Source organism: Cygnus atratus, chromosome 10 (genome assembly GCF_013377495.2).
Source record: "Cygnus atratus isolate AKBS03 ecotype Queensland, Australia chromosome 10, CAtr_DNAZoo_HiC_assembly, whole genome shotgun sequence".
Lineage (NCBI taxonomy): Eukaryota > Metazoa > Chordata > Aves > Anseriformes > Anatidae > Cygnus > Cygnus atratus.
In genome coordinates this window covers 20,491,765-20,509,215 of record NC_066371.1, presented here as the reverse complement: position 1 = coordinate 20,509,215, position 17,451 = coordinate 20,491,765, and the positions used below count along the sequence as shown (strand labels likewise).

The 17,451-nt window shown below is 42.5% G+C and overlaps 1 protein-coding gene across 1 annotated transcript; it reads right to left on the bottom strand.

Moving 5' to 3' along the window:
* Nucleotides 1-1,253: 1,253 nt before the first annotated feature.
* Nucleotides 1,254-15,858, bottom strand: TMEM40 (transmembrane protein 40). The gene is made up of 13 exons (XM_035558461.2): nucleotides 15,424-15,858; nucleotides 12,082-12,138; nucleotides 11,340-11,479; nucleotides 10,597-10,750; nucleotides 9,023-9,130; nucleotides 8,100-8,153; nucleotides 7,167-7,202; nucleotides 5,693-5,725; nucleotides 4,227-4,289; nucleotides 3,846-3,917; nucleotides 3,690-3,764; nucleotides 2,895-2,957; nucleotides 1,254-2,432 (listed from the first exon to the last, which is right to left on the bottom strand). Exons 2-13 carry the CDS (start codon nucleotides 12,128-12,130, stop codon nucleotides 2,413-2,415), a joined length of 867 nt encoding a protein of 288 aa, XP_035414354.1. The 5' UTR covers nucleotides 12,131-12,138; nucleotides 15,424-15,858; the 3' UTR covers nucleotides 1,254-2,412.
* Between the last annotated feature and the right edge of the window lie 1,593 nt (nucleotides 15,859-17,451).

The following is a 17,451-nucleotide window of genomic DNA, read 5'->3' as shown; positions in this document are numbered from 1 at the left end:
GCTTCCGGTTATTTAACAAATGGTGGGCAGCAGCCCTTTGTGTACCTGCTGCACAGCAGCAGGGTTTTCTGCTCTGCAGCTAACCTCTCCTCTGGGAGCTCTGGGGTGGGAAATGGTTGTGTGTTCACTGACCATCTAAGTGGGCTGTGCTTCAGCAGGGAAATTGAGTAGTGGGCGTAGTAGCCTATAGTGAATCAAGTAACTTTTTTCTTTTTTTTTTTCTTGAATTTACTACTGAAGATTAAAATCCTGTCGAAGAGAGTTGGGCAGAAGGACATAATTCTTCCCTTGCTGCCAGGAGAGTTCGCCAGCCCCTCTTCTGGATAGAAATGTTATTCATTGGATGATGAAAAGTAGGAACATGTATTGCAGCAGGAAGGTGACTAGTACCTTTTCTTTGACTTCTCCTCTCTGCATTGCCCTGCAAACATTTAGAAGAGAAGAAGGAAGGACCCTGAGTGCTGGATAATGGGAGCCTAGTAGAGGGAGATGTACCTGGTCCTGGGGAGCCAACAGAGGGAGGTAGGGGCCCAGCAGAGCTGTAGAATTGAGTGATGAGCTGTGGGCTCAGGAAGGACTTGCTGGACTTGAAGAGTTGTAGCTGACACGAGCACAAGCTCTGCTAAGGAGTTTGAAACTCTTCATAGAATGCGTATCATGTTTTTGAGTGTTTAGCAGTGTTGCAGCAAGGGCGATAGAGGAGACCAGAATGACAGCATCCTCTTTGGGCAAGAGGCAGAAATGCATTAAATGCTGAGGTGGACTTGAGAAGGAGGATCTGAAAGAACATCAGGAAATTCCCAGGTACCAAAGAGGATGCGATGAAACATGTAAGTTGCTTTTTCCATAGATCTAATTTCTCTCACGTGATCTGCTTTATGTTGTGGGTAGCTGTCCATCCCACGTGATGGGGTCCACTGTCATTTTTAAGTATTTTTCCACTTCTACTTTACCCATGAACTGGTTGTTTTCATTCTCTTGTCTACAGAGTACCAAATTTAAAAATCTGAAATCATATTTAGTACCAAAATATGTTTCTCATCCTTACTGTGCCACAGCACAAGAGAGTTTAAAAAAATAATCATGAGAGCAGGTTGACTATATGTAGTTTTCAGTTCATTCAAAAGCTATTGGACATTAAACAATGCTACACTGGTCTCAGTAAGACTTTATACAGTATTTTCATATGAGAAAATATTTCTATAAAGATATGTAAACAGTACATGTAAATGAGAATATAAATATTACAAAATAACTTGTATTTATCTTTATTGCTTAATTTAACCCCTGATATGTTAGGTAACTGCTGGCCTGTGTTGGTACAGGCCTGCACATGATTATTGGTATTTCTGGACGTGCAAATGGAACTGCAATACATGTGAATGACAAACACCAATGCTTAAAATTAAGTACAATTCCTAAAAAGTTTTTGTAATTTTCTGAGCAAGGCTTGAAACTGTTTCACTGAACTAAAACTGAGCTGTTTGGCTAACAGCTTTTAGGTGTACATTTCCTTAATATCTCATGTTTTATGGTCCTCTGTCTCACTTGATGCCTTCATCCTCCTATGGTTATGATGACCTTACATTTCTGCTAAAAAAAATCGAAGGTATCCTGTTTTTCTCATTAGCCTTACATCTGTAATTTTATGTATAATTGATGAAAAACTAAAAAACATAATTAAAATACTACATATTATATCTAATGTATAACATGCCCCTGTAAGCTTGAAAGAATGGCAAAACTGCACTTTACTTTACCAGAAGGAAAAAAAAAGTTGGTGGATGGGCCAAACCAAGCATTTTATTCCTTTCTTCCTCAGAGATGAAATTTGCTGCTGTTAACTATCTCATTAATGCACCATTATGTCAGTGCATGTCAATCTTAAACAGCTTTCACTGGGTGAAATTGTTATATGTCCACTATATTGAGTTCTGCCACAATAAATTAATCTGCTTCAGTGCTATTGCACTGTTGGGGCTCAGCTATGTAAGCAAGCAGCTGGTGTTTGCCTGGTTTGCAGCATCACAAGGGGTGAAGAGGAGGTGGCTTTGTAGGTGCCAAGATTCCTATTGTAACATCCACACCCAGCTGAGGATAGTATTTGTCTTTGTGGATTTTTGATACACTGTGGCCAGATTAACATGGTTAAATGGAGAGAAGGAGAATGGGTTTATATTCCATGAAATTAAATATAAACCAGGATCCAGGTTGTCTTACAAGCTCTCCTGAGCTACAAATTGCATGTTTCAGCTTCATTTTTGAGCAGACTGAATGATATGTTTCTATTGTTTAACACTTTCAATATTTTGTGTTGACCATTATGCATTTATGACTGCCTTACAAAACAGTTCTTCTAGTACTATAAATCCAAACAGCAGGGTTTTGTGGAACTCTCCTGAAATACTCCTCCTAGGCAGCTTTCCTCATACCTGCAGGATGATGAAAAAGAAGACTGTCAGGACTACTGTGTTCACATTAAGTGTCATGTGTTGACTTATCCCTGATGCAACTTCATATCAACGTTCATATTGTGTGCTCATGAACACAGACAGATATGAGCCTGGAGCCTGTTTGAAAACCAGGGAAGAGAAGCCAACTACCCTTAATATTAAGCTGAGCTATAGTATTCTCATTCAGGCATTTTCAGGAAATAATGCCCTATACAGGAAAGAGTATTAAAAATGTGAAAATGCTCTGCCACACAGCAAGAGTCAAGAATAATTAATTTCTAAACCTTAGCAGCTGTAATGGACTGTAGTAAAATATTCTTTTTTAATTACAAAGACTGGAAATTGTAATTTAGAGAAGGTGGTCTTAAGAGTTAGCCAAAATGAAGTACCTGGGAAGGTTTAGGGAAATATACATGCAGTTAGTAAGAAGATCACTGTTACCTGTTAGCCTGAATCTCTCAAGCAGAGGAATAAAACCGTCAAGTATGCTCCGAATTCGGTACACTAATTGTGAAAACACACACATTTTCAAGGTAAGTCAGATATAAAAATAATACACAAACTCCAGAAAAACAGTAAAAGCCACACCCTGACACTAGCAATATTAAAGAATTAAGATTACTGTTTAAATAAAGTGTTTCTATGCTATCATTAACAGTGACAAGGGTGACTCCAGACAGAACCATCCACAACCTACCAAGCACAGTAGGCACAAGCTTAAGTAGCCTTCTTTCCTTAGTTCAAAAGCCATGACTTGCTGCCTCTTTCCTTTGAGATCCCTAGGGAGTGCCAAGAATCTCCATTTCTTTATATAATTCTTATTAGCTGCCCTTATCTGGGTTCTGCTGAGATCTGGTCCTCAGGGCGCTCAGCAGCCTCAGTCCCGGGGGAACGAATGGCAGCCTGAGTGCACAGCACCTTAAAGGGCTTATCTGCGAAGACTGCCTTGCTGCTAAAATTGTATGTTGTCATGGCAACTTAGCATTCAGCCACTGCTGCAGAAAGAGGTGACTCAGGGTCTTGTGATCATTGAGAATGAAAAATGATTCAACATCTCCCTTCAGCGTCACAGAGGCATGTTTGTCTCCCACTACACTGTGTAATTGTGAATTGCAGGACATCGAAGTGGTGATTTAAAGGGTCTCAGCACTAGCCATGTTTTAGACTTGTGTGGTTAAGTGACTGTGAACTTGTGTCCTTAGTGTTGGTACAGAGCTGGCTGCTGTAGATACTTACCTAGACCAAAGTATATCCCAGTGGTTTCCAGGGAGGCAAAGGTGATTAAACCAATTCCAAGAGAAATTGTCCAATCTAAGGCAACAAAATAAGAGTTTGGCTTTGCTCATTTTCTGGCAAACAACACTTTATCCTTCTGCTGAAATCTTGCCTTACCTTTGTAGTAGTAGTAGCAAATTAGTAAAGCTCCAATCCCAAAACAAAGAATGACAAAATGAAAGAACTCATCTGAAACAGAGAGGGGAAATTAGGTCCCAACTGCACACAAGGCTCCCCTAAGACACCTTAAGTTACAGTGTATCATTGAATAAACTGTACTTCCATGAGAGATGTCTCATACACTAGATTCAACTGCAAAATGCACAAGTTGTGTGTTTTATCATATGACAAGCCTTGATGACCTTCATTGAGAAGGCTTGATGAACATCTACAAACTACTCATGTTGGGGAAAAAAGAGTTTTGCAGCCATAGATCTTATTCTTGGTCTAAGGCTCAATGGGTTTGACATCAGCTGAAATTAAAAAGAAAACAATTACCATCCTTTCGTATGCCCATCCACCGTACTGTCCAATGATGGTGAGTATTTTCGTTCTCATATTCTACAAGAAACAAATGTTTTTTATTGTCATGCAACTCTGAAATTAAAAGGTTTTATGTTTCTTTCCCTCTTTGTACCCAAAATTGATTCTCAGAGCGGAATATATTAAGAATTGTTCAGAGGAAAGAGATGTAAACCTTTCAGAAAGATCAAATTAGCAATTTTAAAATTGTTCCTCAAACTACTTTCCAAATAGCCTGTAGCAGCTGTAAAAATAGCATCATTGGATAGTTGAATTAACAATACACAATTGCTTTTAAAGCACTCCGACTCTTTTCTGTTGAGTCTGGGGCAATCTAGTCTCAGAAATGCAGTAGGGAAGTAAAGTAGTAGTACAAGGGAACTTCAGTTTGATTCTTGATGTCACAGCTACAGTCATGGATAGGAGTACTGTCAGTCTATCTACTTAAGTCTGATGTTGAAGTATTTCTTCATCCCCCAAATTAAGAACTGCAGTAGCTGACTCTTATAGGTATCTAAATATATTGATACAGAGGAAAAAGAGCATAAGAACCAGCTCAATATTTTTAGAGGTCTAAATACAAGGCAAGGCTTTTTGCGCTAGTCTTGTTGTGAGCAGAATTACCAAATTCTGCTTTCTCCAACTGTCTCCCTGAAAGTCCGAGTTGAGTATTTTACCAGATTTCTAATGACATGTTCAAAGCAGAAGGATTTTTTTGTTTGCTGACTGCTTGAGAAGACCTCTAGGCAGTCTGCAGCATATAAGCATATAAGGGAGTTGATTCACCACAAGTTTTAGATGCTGATTTCACTTGCATTAGGCTGTGCATCCAGGCAACCACTGCCTGGCAGTAAATTTCATTTTATCTAATGATGTAACAGGAGAGTACTGAAAAATATCCCTAAAACTCTAAAGTGAGCTACAAAATTCTGTCGTTGTGCTTCTGAACCATGTAGCAACTCAACTTTGCAGAAGAAATCTGTCCTGGGTCACCTGATACCGGACCCATTTTAGCTTTTGATTCTTTGAGAATTCTGGATCGATCAAGTTCTGGTTTGGGGACAAACTCAGTAATTTGATTATTAATGTTAATGTAGTATGGCACTATTCTGACTTGCAATTGTTCCTCTGTCTGCATGTAGGAAGATCTATAGTCATAGAATTTATCAGAATATCAGTTCATACCTACCACGTGTTTGTTCTGTATTATACTGCCTCCTAAAGGCAACAGTCCCACTGTAACTTTGTATCACGGAATGACTTGTGCAGTGTTTCTTTATCACAGCATTACAAATGCATTTTAATATCTATTCTTAAATTTCTACTTTTTGTTTACAAAATATCTAGGCAACAAGGAGCTGGTATAGCTACCATCGCTAAGTAAAACTGAATACCAAAAGACAGCAGTCACAAGAAAAACGTGTTTGCTTGTTTGTATTTACCATCTGCAATTGAATCTTCTCTTCTGGTAATTTCTGAAAAGAAGCATAGTTTTATTATTTCTGATGGTAACAACTCTCACATGCTGTTTAACACCATTAGCAGCATTAGCAAGCAGGGTGAGTATTCTATTTTGTGGCTTAGTTTAGATAAAACAGTACTAGAAAGTACTAGGAAAGTGATGACATTAAAAAGAACCCGAAGAACAGCTACCAGTAAAAACACCTATTTACAGTAATGCCAGGTGAAATAGCTGGGCAGTACATGGCTGATGGCCCCTCTGTTAACATTCAATTGCTAAAACTGAAGCTGGTACCAGGCAGAGCCAGAACCAGGAGCTGTGTTTGCAAATCCCCTGAACATTTCTAATACAGTAGACACAGTGTCCCTGCACTAGCTAAATATTTTCAGGGCTTGGTCTAGTGTACTGAACTAATCTAGAACTGAGGCAACAAAGGCCAGGGTGAGAGGTGGCACATCAGGGGCCAAATGCCAACTGGAAAATCACTGTGATCCCTTCTGCACCTGCAGGGAGAATAGTGTATTATATACACTCCTTTTCCCTGCGGTTTTATATAGCTCCTTGGTGACAGTTAACTCAAAAAATCTCCTCTAGGGATTATGCTGCAACTTGCACCTTCTTCCCAATTCTTTCCTCATCTTAAATGGTCCAAGTTACAACAGCTCTTCCACACTTCACAGGAAAAAAAAATGGTTGAACAGGTCTCCTCTCAGAAAGACCAGTCTGCTTGGTTCTCTGCCTCTCATAGCTAATGAAGGTGGAATTCGCCTGGGAGTGGGAGGGATGAGGTTGATAATTCAATCAAGCTATTGTAAATTTCCTCCTAGGGGCTTTTTACATCTGTTCTGCTTCTGCTCGGTAGTTCCTGTTAGAAAGAAACATGTCTTTAGAGTGTGGCAGTCTGTTCAAGCCTCTCAGCTGGCACTGTTTGTGTTGCCTATCACTGGGCCTTCACCTAGCATCTCTGTTGGAGCGTGCTCTGCAATCTGAGCTAAGTGAGGAAGGCTTTCAGAACTGAGTGTCACCAGCTGCCAGAAACTAGGTTACAGCTCCCGCACAATCTTGCATCCCCATTCAGCAGGAGACAGAGGGCTGCAGGGAATACTGAAAACTGCCTCGCTGTCTTGAGCAAGACTGAACGGTTGTCCAGTAGCATTGCTGGGTTTTCCACTAAAAAGGATGATAACTCCTGTGAGTTGATCCTATGTCGGCAGGCCTACCAAAAAAAAAGGGGGGGGCTAATCTGCTAAAACTCCTTCTACAAATCACCTACTATCACAAGCTTGCAACAAAACATGTATACCATGCCCAGGTCCTCCACCAAGCTAACAGAAAACCTGATGGATTTACAGCCAAAAACTTATTTTTAATATACTAAGAATGTCGGAAAGAAAAAAATGCAGTTATAAAGTCTTACTTCCTGCAGGATGAGGTTATTATCTGGGAACACTTACCTGAATCTCTGTAGGGAACAACTTCTGATGGCATACCTAAAATATTATGCAAAGATGATGTAGATTAATATCTGTAATGAATGTGCTTATCTTGCTGCCAGCCCTAACCCATGCAGCCATACTGAAGCTAGTGGGGTTGTGTAGATGTGACAAGGGAGATACCAACTCCTACTCTTTAGAAACAGCAGGTCTGTTGTGGGTTATGCAGTTTAGTATATAAAGGAAATATGGAGTATTAACCCCCCATATTTCATCTCAAACAATAGCTGGAGTCAGAAAGAATCAGATTTTTGTGAGACAAATCAGACCTCCTAATGTTAATTTAAATGAGCTGCTCTTATATCTGGGGTGAGATCAATTACATATACGAATTAAATGATTAAACCCTTAAGTTTTTTTTAAATCCATGGTTCTATACCACAAGCTGATAGCTATGTTTTGACACAACACCTCTCTTTATCTGCATTGTACTTATATTCCAGTTTTTCCTTTGGAAGGAAAGGAAAAGCCTCAGCACCGAGATCCAAGGAGTGGTCCTTATCGATGATCTCCACTGTATGCCAAGGGTGGAAAGCAGACCCTTTAAGTAGTGGCTGTGACAGATGCTTTCAAAAACTCTTGTTGTATTTCGATGGCAACTGTCTGTGCAAACCCTGGCAGCAGCAGTTCTCCCACAATGGTAGATTTTGTTGTTGTGGTTCAATTGTAGCCGTAGGGCATGGTTAAGCATTAGTACTAGCTTCGTTCTGTAGGAAACACCTTTCCTACAGCCAGATTTTAACTGGTCATTTTCTTACATCTAAAGCTGCCTATGGAGTGTTCATGTACCTTTGTTTAGAAGTCAAACCATAGAATGCCAGAAATTATTCATTTTCTGTTTTATGTTGGTTGTCTCTAGGAAAAAAAAATAATGCTGTTGTCACTTTGTCCCACCTCCCAGTAATTGGCCTTCAGTCTTCTGTCTTCCTAAATCTTCCTCATCACTGTCTGGATAGAGAAAGTGTGTTTTCATCAGGTTAAAGAAAAACGTCCCAGCGATATCAAAAATAACAGCACTATAGTCTTTTGCTCGTAATATATGAATGGCTGTGAGATGTGTAAGTAAAAATGAAGGCTTTGAAATGCAAGCATCATTATTAGCTGCTTTTGCCTCACAGCTCTCTCTAAAGCTGGCTGAATACGAGAAAAACAGTAAAATCTGATGATGGAATGAATTGTATAGAAAGGTGTAGCAAGAAATTTCTTATTTTAAACACAGATACGTCACTAACACTGCTAACTAGTTTTAAATTTTTATTTCTAATTACAATTCATTTCCTTCTAGTCAGCTTTTGGCTTTCTGTGACAGAATAAGCCAGTATCAGCATATTAGCATTCTCTCTTCCTTGTTGTGTATCATTTCCTTTGCCTCTGGTTTTCCATGAATGAAATGGACTCGTGGCAACCAAAACCATGACTTTTGATACACTGTTGATGATTGCTATTAAGGAAAGAAATGCTAGGAAGTGGTACAGCATTGCCAGCTACTGCTGTATGTTGAATATTCTTTGCTTCCTGCTGTAGGCTAGAACATAAACCCCATGAAGATCATAACAATTATGATTTGGAAAGGAATCTTGCAGCAGCTTTCGACATTTCTGAACCCCCAACTTCCACAACAGCAGGAGGCAGCCACTATTTTGTTAACAATGAATCTAGAGACAGTAATTATTTTGTCATCTCTTTTGCACAGTTTCTTACTTTTTTCTGAGTTATACAGAATTGCTACTGAATTGCTGCAAGTCTCCTGTGTGAATCTCCTTTGAACACATAATCAGACTAAAATAAGTGTAAGGGAAAAATAAAATCCTTTTTACCTTGTGGATCTTCATCTATGGACTCGTGGGATGAGTCGTCAGCTTTTTTATCCCCTTGTGAAAGCATGAGATTTCTTTCCAGTCTCTTCAGGAGTTTTAATTTCTCATCTGATGTGATAGGTAGACAGAAAATATATATATATTTGAAACAATTACTTCCATTTTCTCTCTTTTATAGTCATAGACTACCAGTGTTTCAAGATGCTGTATTTAAAGGTTGTCTGTCAGGAAATTAGGTTTATTTCAGCTGTGCTTTTCATAGTACAAAGCATTACAAATGAAAGCATCGTGCCACTGTTAAACTTTCTTAAATGGCTGCAGCAGGTGCCTATGGTCTCACATTCTAGGTTTTAATTTACTGATAATGCTACCCCTGTGAAATTTCCCACTCTCTGAAGCAACAGCATCTGCAGCTGAAAGGTGCTTTAGCTGAAGAATAGCTGCTCACCACTTCCTGGGCTACTTCTCCCTCCACCATTGTGATTTCTGCTGGGTTCCCTGGGGTTATGCCGCAGTGCCGGCACCCTCTTGTGGCATAAAAGCAGAACTCTCGAAGTCAGCTAGGCCAGTTCACCTGGGAGGAGAAATTTGGAGGACTGACTCCTGGGCCAGGCAGTGAAGAGCTCCTGGCTCGTGTGGCTGCGGTTGTAGGTGATTCTTAACAGCTTCATATTCACCTCTGTGCATCTCTTCATTATTAGTTTGGACATACACAGTAACACAATTCCCCCCAGCTGCTTGGTGTAGCTAACTACGAGGGTGGGAAGGGGTCCCTGCCATGACAACCACTCCTGCTCTGACACGTGCTCAAAACAGGGTTGTTCTCTAGGCTGTGCAGTCTACCCCTTCATGACCACATTTCAACATGGCAGAAACAGGAGAAGGATTTCCTTGAGATTGCCCAGTTAAATTTTGGGTCATCTTAAGTGAGTGCAGCTTTATGATGTATTAAAGACAATTAATGAGACTATGAGCCCTGTGGAACTGCACTTAGTTTTTTATTGCACAACAGGGCAAATGAGAAGTGCAGCAGAAGCTGTTTGTATCTTGATGCCAGGCTCAGCACCCTGATTTGCATCTTCCATCTACTCCTTTAGTCAGTGCTGCACATCCTGCTAGGGAAATTTGCAACAATATTGACAGCAGCTCAACCCTGATTTCTTACCACTGTAGAAGCTCAGAGAGGTCCAGACTGCCTGGGTAACTGTTCAGGCAAAAAAGTGTCCTGGCTGTCACTAATCCAGTTTGGAAAAACTGGGGGACCACTTTAAGTCACAGAAATTTCTTAGGAATCGTCACCCCAGATGAGGTTTCCTTTCCCTTTAAGTGAACAAGTTTGTTTTTATCCCCCCCCCCCTTAAGAAGTGAATTCAAACTAAAATAAAGTTCTATCTATCTGTGGCTCCCATTATCACCATACCTAACTGTGTTTTCTAGGATATATTTCTAGACATTTTAATCGTTCACTAATAATTACTGCCAAGAATATATCAGAGTTTTCCAACTGGTGTAAAGTCCCACGAGCACTGCAGTAATTTTAACAAATAGCTGAAGGGCAGCCAGGTAGGACTCACCATTTCCCTTGGAACTGGGCAGCTGCCGATATACAGATGGGTTGGTACTCTTCAGCAAGAGGTAAAGAACAACCATTGCCCTGACGCCTTTTGTCTGTATGGCTTTCAGGCAGGCTGCACAGCCCCCAGGCAGGACACTGCATCTCTTGAGGAGCTGAGAGAAAGATGAGTAAATAGCAAATAGTCCTTCCAATAAAACACAGCATGTGTGAACAGATCCTGCTATGGAAATGAATGTAGCTCACTCCATCTGTGGGAAATGTTATCTGCCCCTGCTATACGAGGGGAAAATCAGGGATAAAGAGTAAAGCCAAAGATGGGAAGAACAAACAATGTGTCAACTGGGAAAGAACTGGGGTGTTCAATAGCTAACTATATAAAGAGCTGGAGAAATACAGGTGTAGGGCCTGAAAATGGACATGCAATCTCTGCAGTATCTTACAGCAAAACACCTCTAACAACGGGCCTGCCTAGGAAAAAAGGGACCTGGACAGGTCCTGAGGAATACATATAAAGCCAGCTCTGCTGGAAAGTTATTTTTTCCAAGTGGAAAACAATGAAGTGAAAGTCTAATTTATGTAAGTGCTCTTTTATGCCATTTAGTGCATTTTAGACATCTTTTTAAACGTATCAGAAAATGGGCTGTATGTTCTTTCTCTCCAAAATATATCAGAGAAGTATAAAAGTATATCTGTAGAACTATGCCTTACAAAAAAAGAATGCATGTTTCTTCAGTAACTTACGTTGTTCTTTTCTTCAGTATTCAGGATAGGTGGGTCAGTGGTGGCTAAACATTTTACAAGGGATTCCCAGAAAGACTGCCTCATTTTCTCATGATTCTCCAAGTAATCGTCATCAGCAGTGAAAGCCCTCTGGAAAATGTCTGGGAGGAAAAACAAGTAAGTCACTGTGCAGAAGTAGAGGTGGGTTGTGTGGTAGCATTCCCCTCGAGCTCAATGTAGGTGTGGTGACAGACAGACTCTGCAGCATGTTGGCTTATAGGAAAGAGAGTAGTGCTGTATCATATAAAGCAACATGGTCTACCAGAAATCGGTAGAAAAATGTCAATAGTCCATACAAATGGGTGTCTGTGGTGCTGCTGTCTCAGTAAAAGAAGCAGGGGAAGTATTACTATTTATTTAGCAGGTGTTTATCCTGATCATGCTATTTGACAGATAAGGAATTGAGGCACAATAATACAAAGGGCTGGATACCTAAGACCTAGGGTTTTCTACATATTGTTAGGCGTTTAATGCACAGCAAAATCCCCTTCATGCATCTAAATTCCCACAAGGATGTGGCTAGGCCAGATGAGAAACCTGTGGAAGAGCAGGGAACTGACTGCCAGTCTGCTTGCAAGCAAGGAGGAGATGTATGGAGCATGTTTTCAGAGCAAACTAGCCTCACCGACTCATTGTCAGTCTAGCAAAAAATGTTGCATAGTGTAAACGAGCAGATGCTTTGACCTTTGCATGTTACCCCTACCTTGCTGTTCTTCATTAAGTTCTGGGAATGGGACATCCAAGTTCTCCATTGCTGTACCTGTTCCAAAGGGAAGAAAAAGCAGATGCTATTTGGAAACAGATCAGTCTGACCTTCTCTATTTTTCTGTCTTACACTTGATTTTCTGCAAACATCTCTATCTCTAGGCACTCAGTTTTTAAATCACTTCTCTTGTTGCAGTGGGAGTTTCACATCATGACTCATTTACCCTCCCAGGACCCATTCTCAAATCTTGAATGAGTCTTGCTGAGCTGGCCTTTGGTTATTAAGAAAGTACAAAAGTCTCATCATCATGAGTAAAACCGAAAGAAGCCTGACTTGATCCTTCACTTTTTTTTTTTTAAACTACCAAGGTATCTAATTAACTTTTTGCCGCAGACGTAACTTAATAAACAGAACAATTATTTGTTACCTTTGACATCTTCACACTTAAAATATGGCAGTCAGGGAGAACAGTAAAAATAGTTCATATGAGAACCCAGCAAGATTTGGAATTCTTGTCTCACAGAAGACTTTGATACTTTAACATCTGTTCTTCCCAATTGTCATGAAAGGAAGTTTCCACTAATTTTAGATTTATGAATTGAAAATTTTTAAGTGTCAATCCCAGAAAGTTTCCTGTTGACCATAGGAACAAAGTATTCTGACATCCCCAAAATGCAATGCTTCCTTTTTGTTTGCTAAACTCACCTTGGAAATTTTGTTTTGAAGCTGCTTTATTCTGATGTATTTTTTGTCGTGCTTGGGGTTCTGAACAGTTGCCTCCACCTACTGTGGTCCAGGCACCCTGCACTAACTCCATCTCCCCATTTCAGCTATAACAGCTGTTATATTGAGAGATGTGAAAGAAGACTTTTCGCAAGCCTAAAACACAGTTTCCACTATGCAAGGCACAATAGGAAAATGCCGTGTGTACACCCTCACATTTTCTTACACTATGGCTTTTGGGTCCATTCAACAAAACACTTTAAATCAACAAGTTTGAAAACTAAGTCTTTCCGTTAAATTTTCCAGATGGAAAACTGATGTTTTTCTACGGGCAGTTTCAATGACCACCATCAATCATAAAAACATTCCAATACAAAATCCTAAAACAGGTTTAGTTGGCATCTTGAGAAGGGTGGCATAAAACACACAAAACCATCTTATTTTTCTAAATGGAACAGGTTGCTAGAGTGTTAGTTCTTAGACAGAGGACATCAAACACCAACAGATTCCAAAGTAGCCATAAAAGCCATCCCTTCTTTAGAACCAGGGCTGGGGTCTCCAATTTTTGGTATGTTGGTGATTGTGGGGGGCTTTCTCCTTTCCTAGACTGCTAGTGTTCTTCAAATGAAGAGGTCCTTAGTTTGAAACTCTTTTTAGCCACTGGTTTGCCGTTTGGCTCTGGGAAAGCTACATAACCACTTCAATCACTTTAAAAAGCTAAGCCCAAAAAACTGCTTACCTACATGCCAGGTGTACTGTGAGGAAACAAACGCTTAATATTTTAAGGACACTTCAAAATTATTCCTAATGAGAAGTCTGTGCAAGACAACATTTACAAGGCCTTTTATTAAACAACCTAATATACCTGGAAAAACTTGTCAGTTTTTTGGACAAACAACCTTTGAACTCCATCCATTAATCTAATAAAAGTTATTACCTCTCCTACAAACCTTGCCTGACTGATAGCCTTTGCTGCCTGAGCTGTGGAGCAGCGCTGTGTGACAGTGGCTGGCACTGTGAGACTGTGAGCACCCGATAGAGAATGCAGGAAACTCATCTGTCCTTGCTGCACGGTGAAGCAACAGCTGATGCTGAAATACCGGAACCCAGCATACCACACCCTGGACAAACTCATTCTCAGTCACACTACAAGGAACATAATTTTTGTGCAGTTATGTATCTCCAGAAATGTTTTTCAGCCTTTTTCAGTATCTTTCCTGCCTTCTTATTTAGTCAGCTTAAATGCTGTAAGTGTTTGCTTTTGTTCATTAAACCTGTTTGTGGACTGCAGGGTTGAAACACCAGGCCTAAAGGAACAAAATGACTTTCACTATACATTGCCTTTACGACTGATGAAGTGCATTTTGTATTTATAACTATCCATAGTTTTACTGTAGAGTGAGACTGAGGGGGATTGACTTTGGGGCTCTCAATATCTCGTGATGGCCACTTTCATTGGCACATTCAAGGCACGTTGCCCTTCCAGTGCCACGAACCTCTCATAGCGGCTGCTTCTCGCTGGCTTTGCGTCACCGCAGAGACGAAGGGAGGGGGTAGGCACTGACAGGTCTGTGCTGCCATACACAAAGGAAGAGCAGATAACAACACCGCAGGCAGAGGTCAGCTTCATGTACTGCCAGACTGACTTCTGATAAAACTATTTGTTGACCCAAATGACCTAACTGCCCGGCTGTGCCCACAGCAGAAATGCATTTGGCTGGCAGACACACACATGCCCCTGTCCGGGCGGCTGGATGCCAGCTCTGTGCTCGGGCAGGTACCTCCGGAGGGTCCAGGAGCAGCCACGGACTGATGCGGGCTCCCCTTGTATGCCTCCAGCATGCTGAGCCCAGCTGCCCACCACACTGTGGGACTGAGGGAGTTGGGTGCCTAATTTCTGTTAGGCTGTGGGTAATTAATACCCCTGTGGCTCTTCTGGAAAGAAAATCAGATCTAAACAAAGGAGAAGGATTGCCATTTAATTATTGTGTGTATTAAAAGCAATGCAGTTGATTATACCTGACACCAAAAGCAGGATGATGGCACACCATACTGGCTTTGCAGCCTGGCCACCAGCTCCCCCGGGGAACATCGTGACCAACAGACCTCACCTGGCTTTCCCCAGAGCCCATGGGGAGTTAACTGCAGCGAGGTCTTTTTGATGAGTTAGAGTAACATTTGTGTGCAGCATCAGGCTCCCTGATACCGAGAGAGAGCAAGGAGTGAAACTGTTCACTGGGATAGCAGAAATTGTGACTACAATAACACAGGAAGACCTCAAGACAAAGACCATCTAATACTAAAACCGTGCACTTTGAAACTACTCGTATAATTCCTTTTAATTTACATGCTGATACCAAATCCTGCTAAAGTTTACTTTTGAACATCCACTCCCCCGCACCAATCCCACCGGACCCCACACAGTACTCCCGTATGCCTCAGGCTGACTCCACGGAAACTGGTGGCGGCGAGGCCTCAGCGGGCGAGCCCAAACCTCCCGTCCCTTCAGTGGCTCCAGCCTGTGCCACCAGCCGGACACAGGTACGGAGACCTGACAGGCATCCCCACAGCCTCTAGGGCCGTGCCCCCTCTACCCACAGCGCGCTCCGATCTCACCTGGCCTGTGCTTCTCCAAGGGGAGACGGCGAACGCCTCAGAAACTGGACGAGCTGGTGCTTGTCCTCTGAGTAAAGTCAAAACGAGTCTCCCTGGTGTGAAATGGGTAAAAAGGGGAAGTGGGGGCAGGGGTTGCCCAGAGGATTATATATATACGTATGTGTGTATATATATATATATATATATATGTATGCGTGTATATATATGTATGTGTATATATGTGGGTGTGTGTATATATATGTGTCTATATATGTATGTGTCTATGATATATGTATGCGTATATGTATGTATGCATGTGTATATATATATATATATATATGTACGAGGGGTCCGTCCGGCAGCTCGCCCCGAGGCCGCCGAGGTCCGGGCCAGCCCCGCCGCACGGCGCCTGAGGAGCCCGGCGCAGCTCCCGGGGCCGCCCCTCGGTGCTGACTCAGGGGGCGGTGCCGCCGACGAGGGACGGGGCCGCGGGGAGGGCGAGCCCGGGGGCAGCTCCGGGGGATCTGGGAGGGTCTGGCCGGGCAGGAGACCCCCAAACAGCCGTTCTGGGGCGCCCCGAGGGGGACGGCGACCACTCTGTGAGGGAAAGGCCCCGCGTCCCGCGGTGGCTGTGTGGAGGGAAGGGCGTGCCGCTTCGAGGCGCGGGGGAACGGTCGTGAGGGGAGCAGCGAGGCGGGTGGGCTTTGTCCCGTGTGCTCCTGGGGAACAGGGCCATGTCAGCACGGCGGCGGGCCCAGGCACAGCCCCTGCCCTTACTCCTGCATCCCAGGGCTGCCATGTCCTGTGCTGAGGAGCTGGGAGGCTGGTGGGGAAGGGAAAGGGGTCCCCGACCCCTGCCTCCAGCGGGCAGAGGGGGGACGCCGCTGGGGTACGGGTGTGCTCACCAAAGTAGGACAGCCTTTGCCACGAGCAAAGCTTGCTTTGCTTTTTGCTCTGCACCTTAAGTCACTGAAGGCTTGTGCGTAGGTAAGAGGCAAAGCCACGCTTCTGGGATGAGGGACCACGCTGCCCTGCCCAAGTAATAAGCTGGAAAACAGCACAAGCACAGCTATTTAGCCTGCTGTGTTTGCAAGTGCCTGGGATACAAATGAGGCGCAGCAGACTGTACTAATGAGATTGCCAGAAGCCAGTCTGGGGAGTGAGGAACTGTTCTGGGGACATTTACTCCCAGACTGGTCACCCTGCCTGCCCGCAGCTGTGATCAATTCCCCAGGAACCTTCACCAGGTTAATTTGCAACATACCTGACAGGAATCCAAACACCTCAGTCAGCTGAGGCAAAGAAAATACTCCTGTTTTCTCCCCAGTTTAGCATTCATTTTCACTATGATAAATGGGTGTCCAGGTCTCTTCACACATGGTACACTGGATTTGTGCCAGAATCTTTGCCAGGTACAAAAGTTCTCTGGGTTTCATAGCTGGAAGTTAGATTTTTATTAAATTACGTGTGATTTTATAGCAAGGCGTGTAGTTTAAGTGAGTGGGTGCAAATCCTCCATTTGCTGTAAGGTTAAGTGTCATTCACTGTGCATTGTTTGCTTGCTCTTAGAAAGCAACAGGGAGCAGCCCAAGCTTCCAGTCTCTGATTATGCTCAGGTAAAGCAGGGAGTTTCTCTTTGTCCTTTTCCAGCAATATGTTTTGCTATCAGTAACTCTGTTAGCGGGCTCTTGAGTTCTGATAATAGCAAACAACAGAGATCAGGATGGACAGTCATCTTTCAGGTTCTGGCATCCTCCACAGGCAATTTCCCTGCCACTGCTTGCTCATCCTCACTGACCAGCCATGCAGTACCTCAGCTGTGGCTCTCTGGCTCTGCATAGGCTGTTACCCAGTCACTCAGAATACCAATTCACATTGATTATGGTTTTAACGTTCTGTCTTTGAGCAGGAGGAAGAGACGCAAACCGTTTCCTTGTAGTCTGTCCTGCCTCTTTTAGAATAACTGGAAACAAAGCACCCTTCTGTTTGGCTTTTTTTCTTCTGCTGTACCTACAGTACACCTAATCGATGTTCTCCTCAAAGCCTTCA

Excerpts from the sequence above, each read along its gene's own strand:
- TMEM40 (XM_035558461.2), bottom strand. The coding sequence starts at position 12,130 with ATGGAGAACTTGGATGTCCCATTCCCAGAACTTAATGAAGAACAGCAA. Across the intron at positions 11,480-12,081 it reads ACTTAATGAAGAACAGCAAG|ACATTTTCCAGAGGGCTTTC; the intron begins GTAGGGGTAACA and ends TTTTCCTCCCAG. Across the intron at positions 9,131-10,596 it reads GCCCAGTTCCAAGGGAAATG|ATGAGAAATTAAAACTCCTG; the intron begins GTGAGTCCTACC and ends CTATCACATCAG.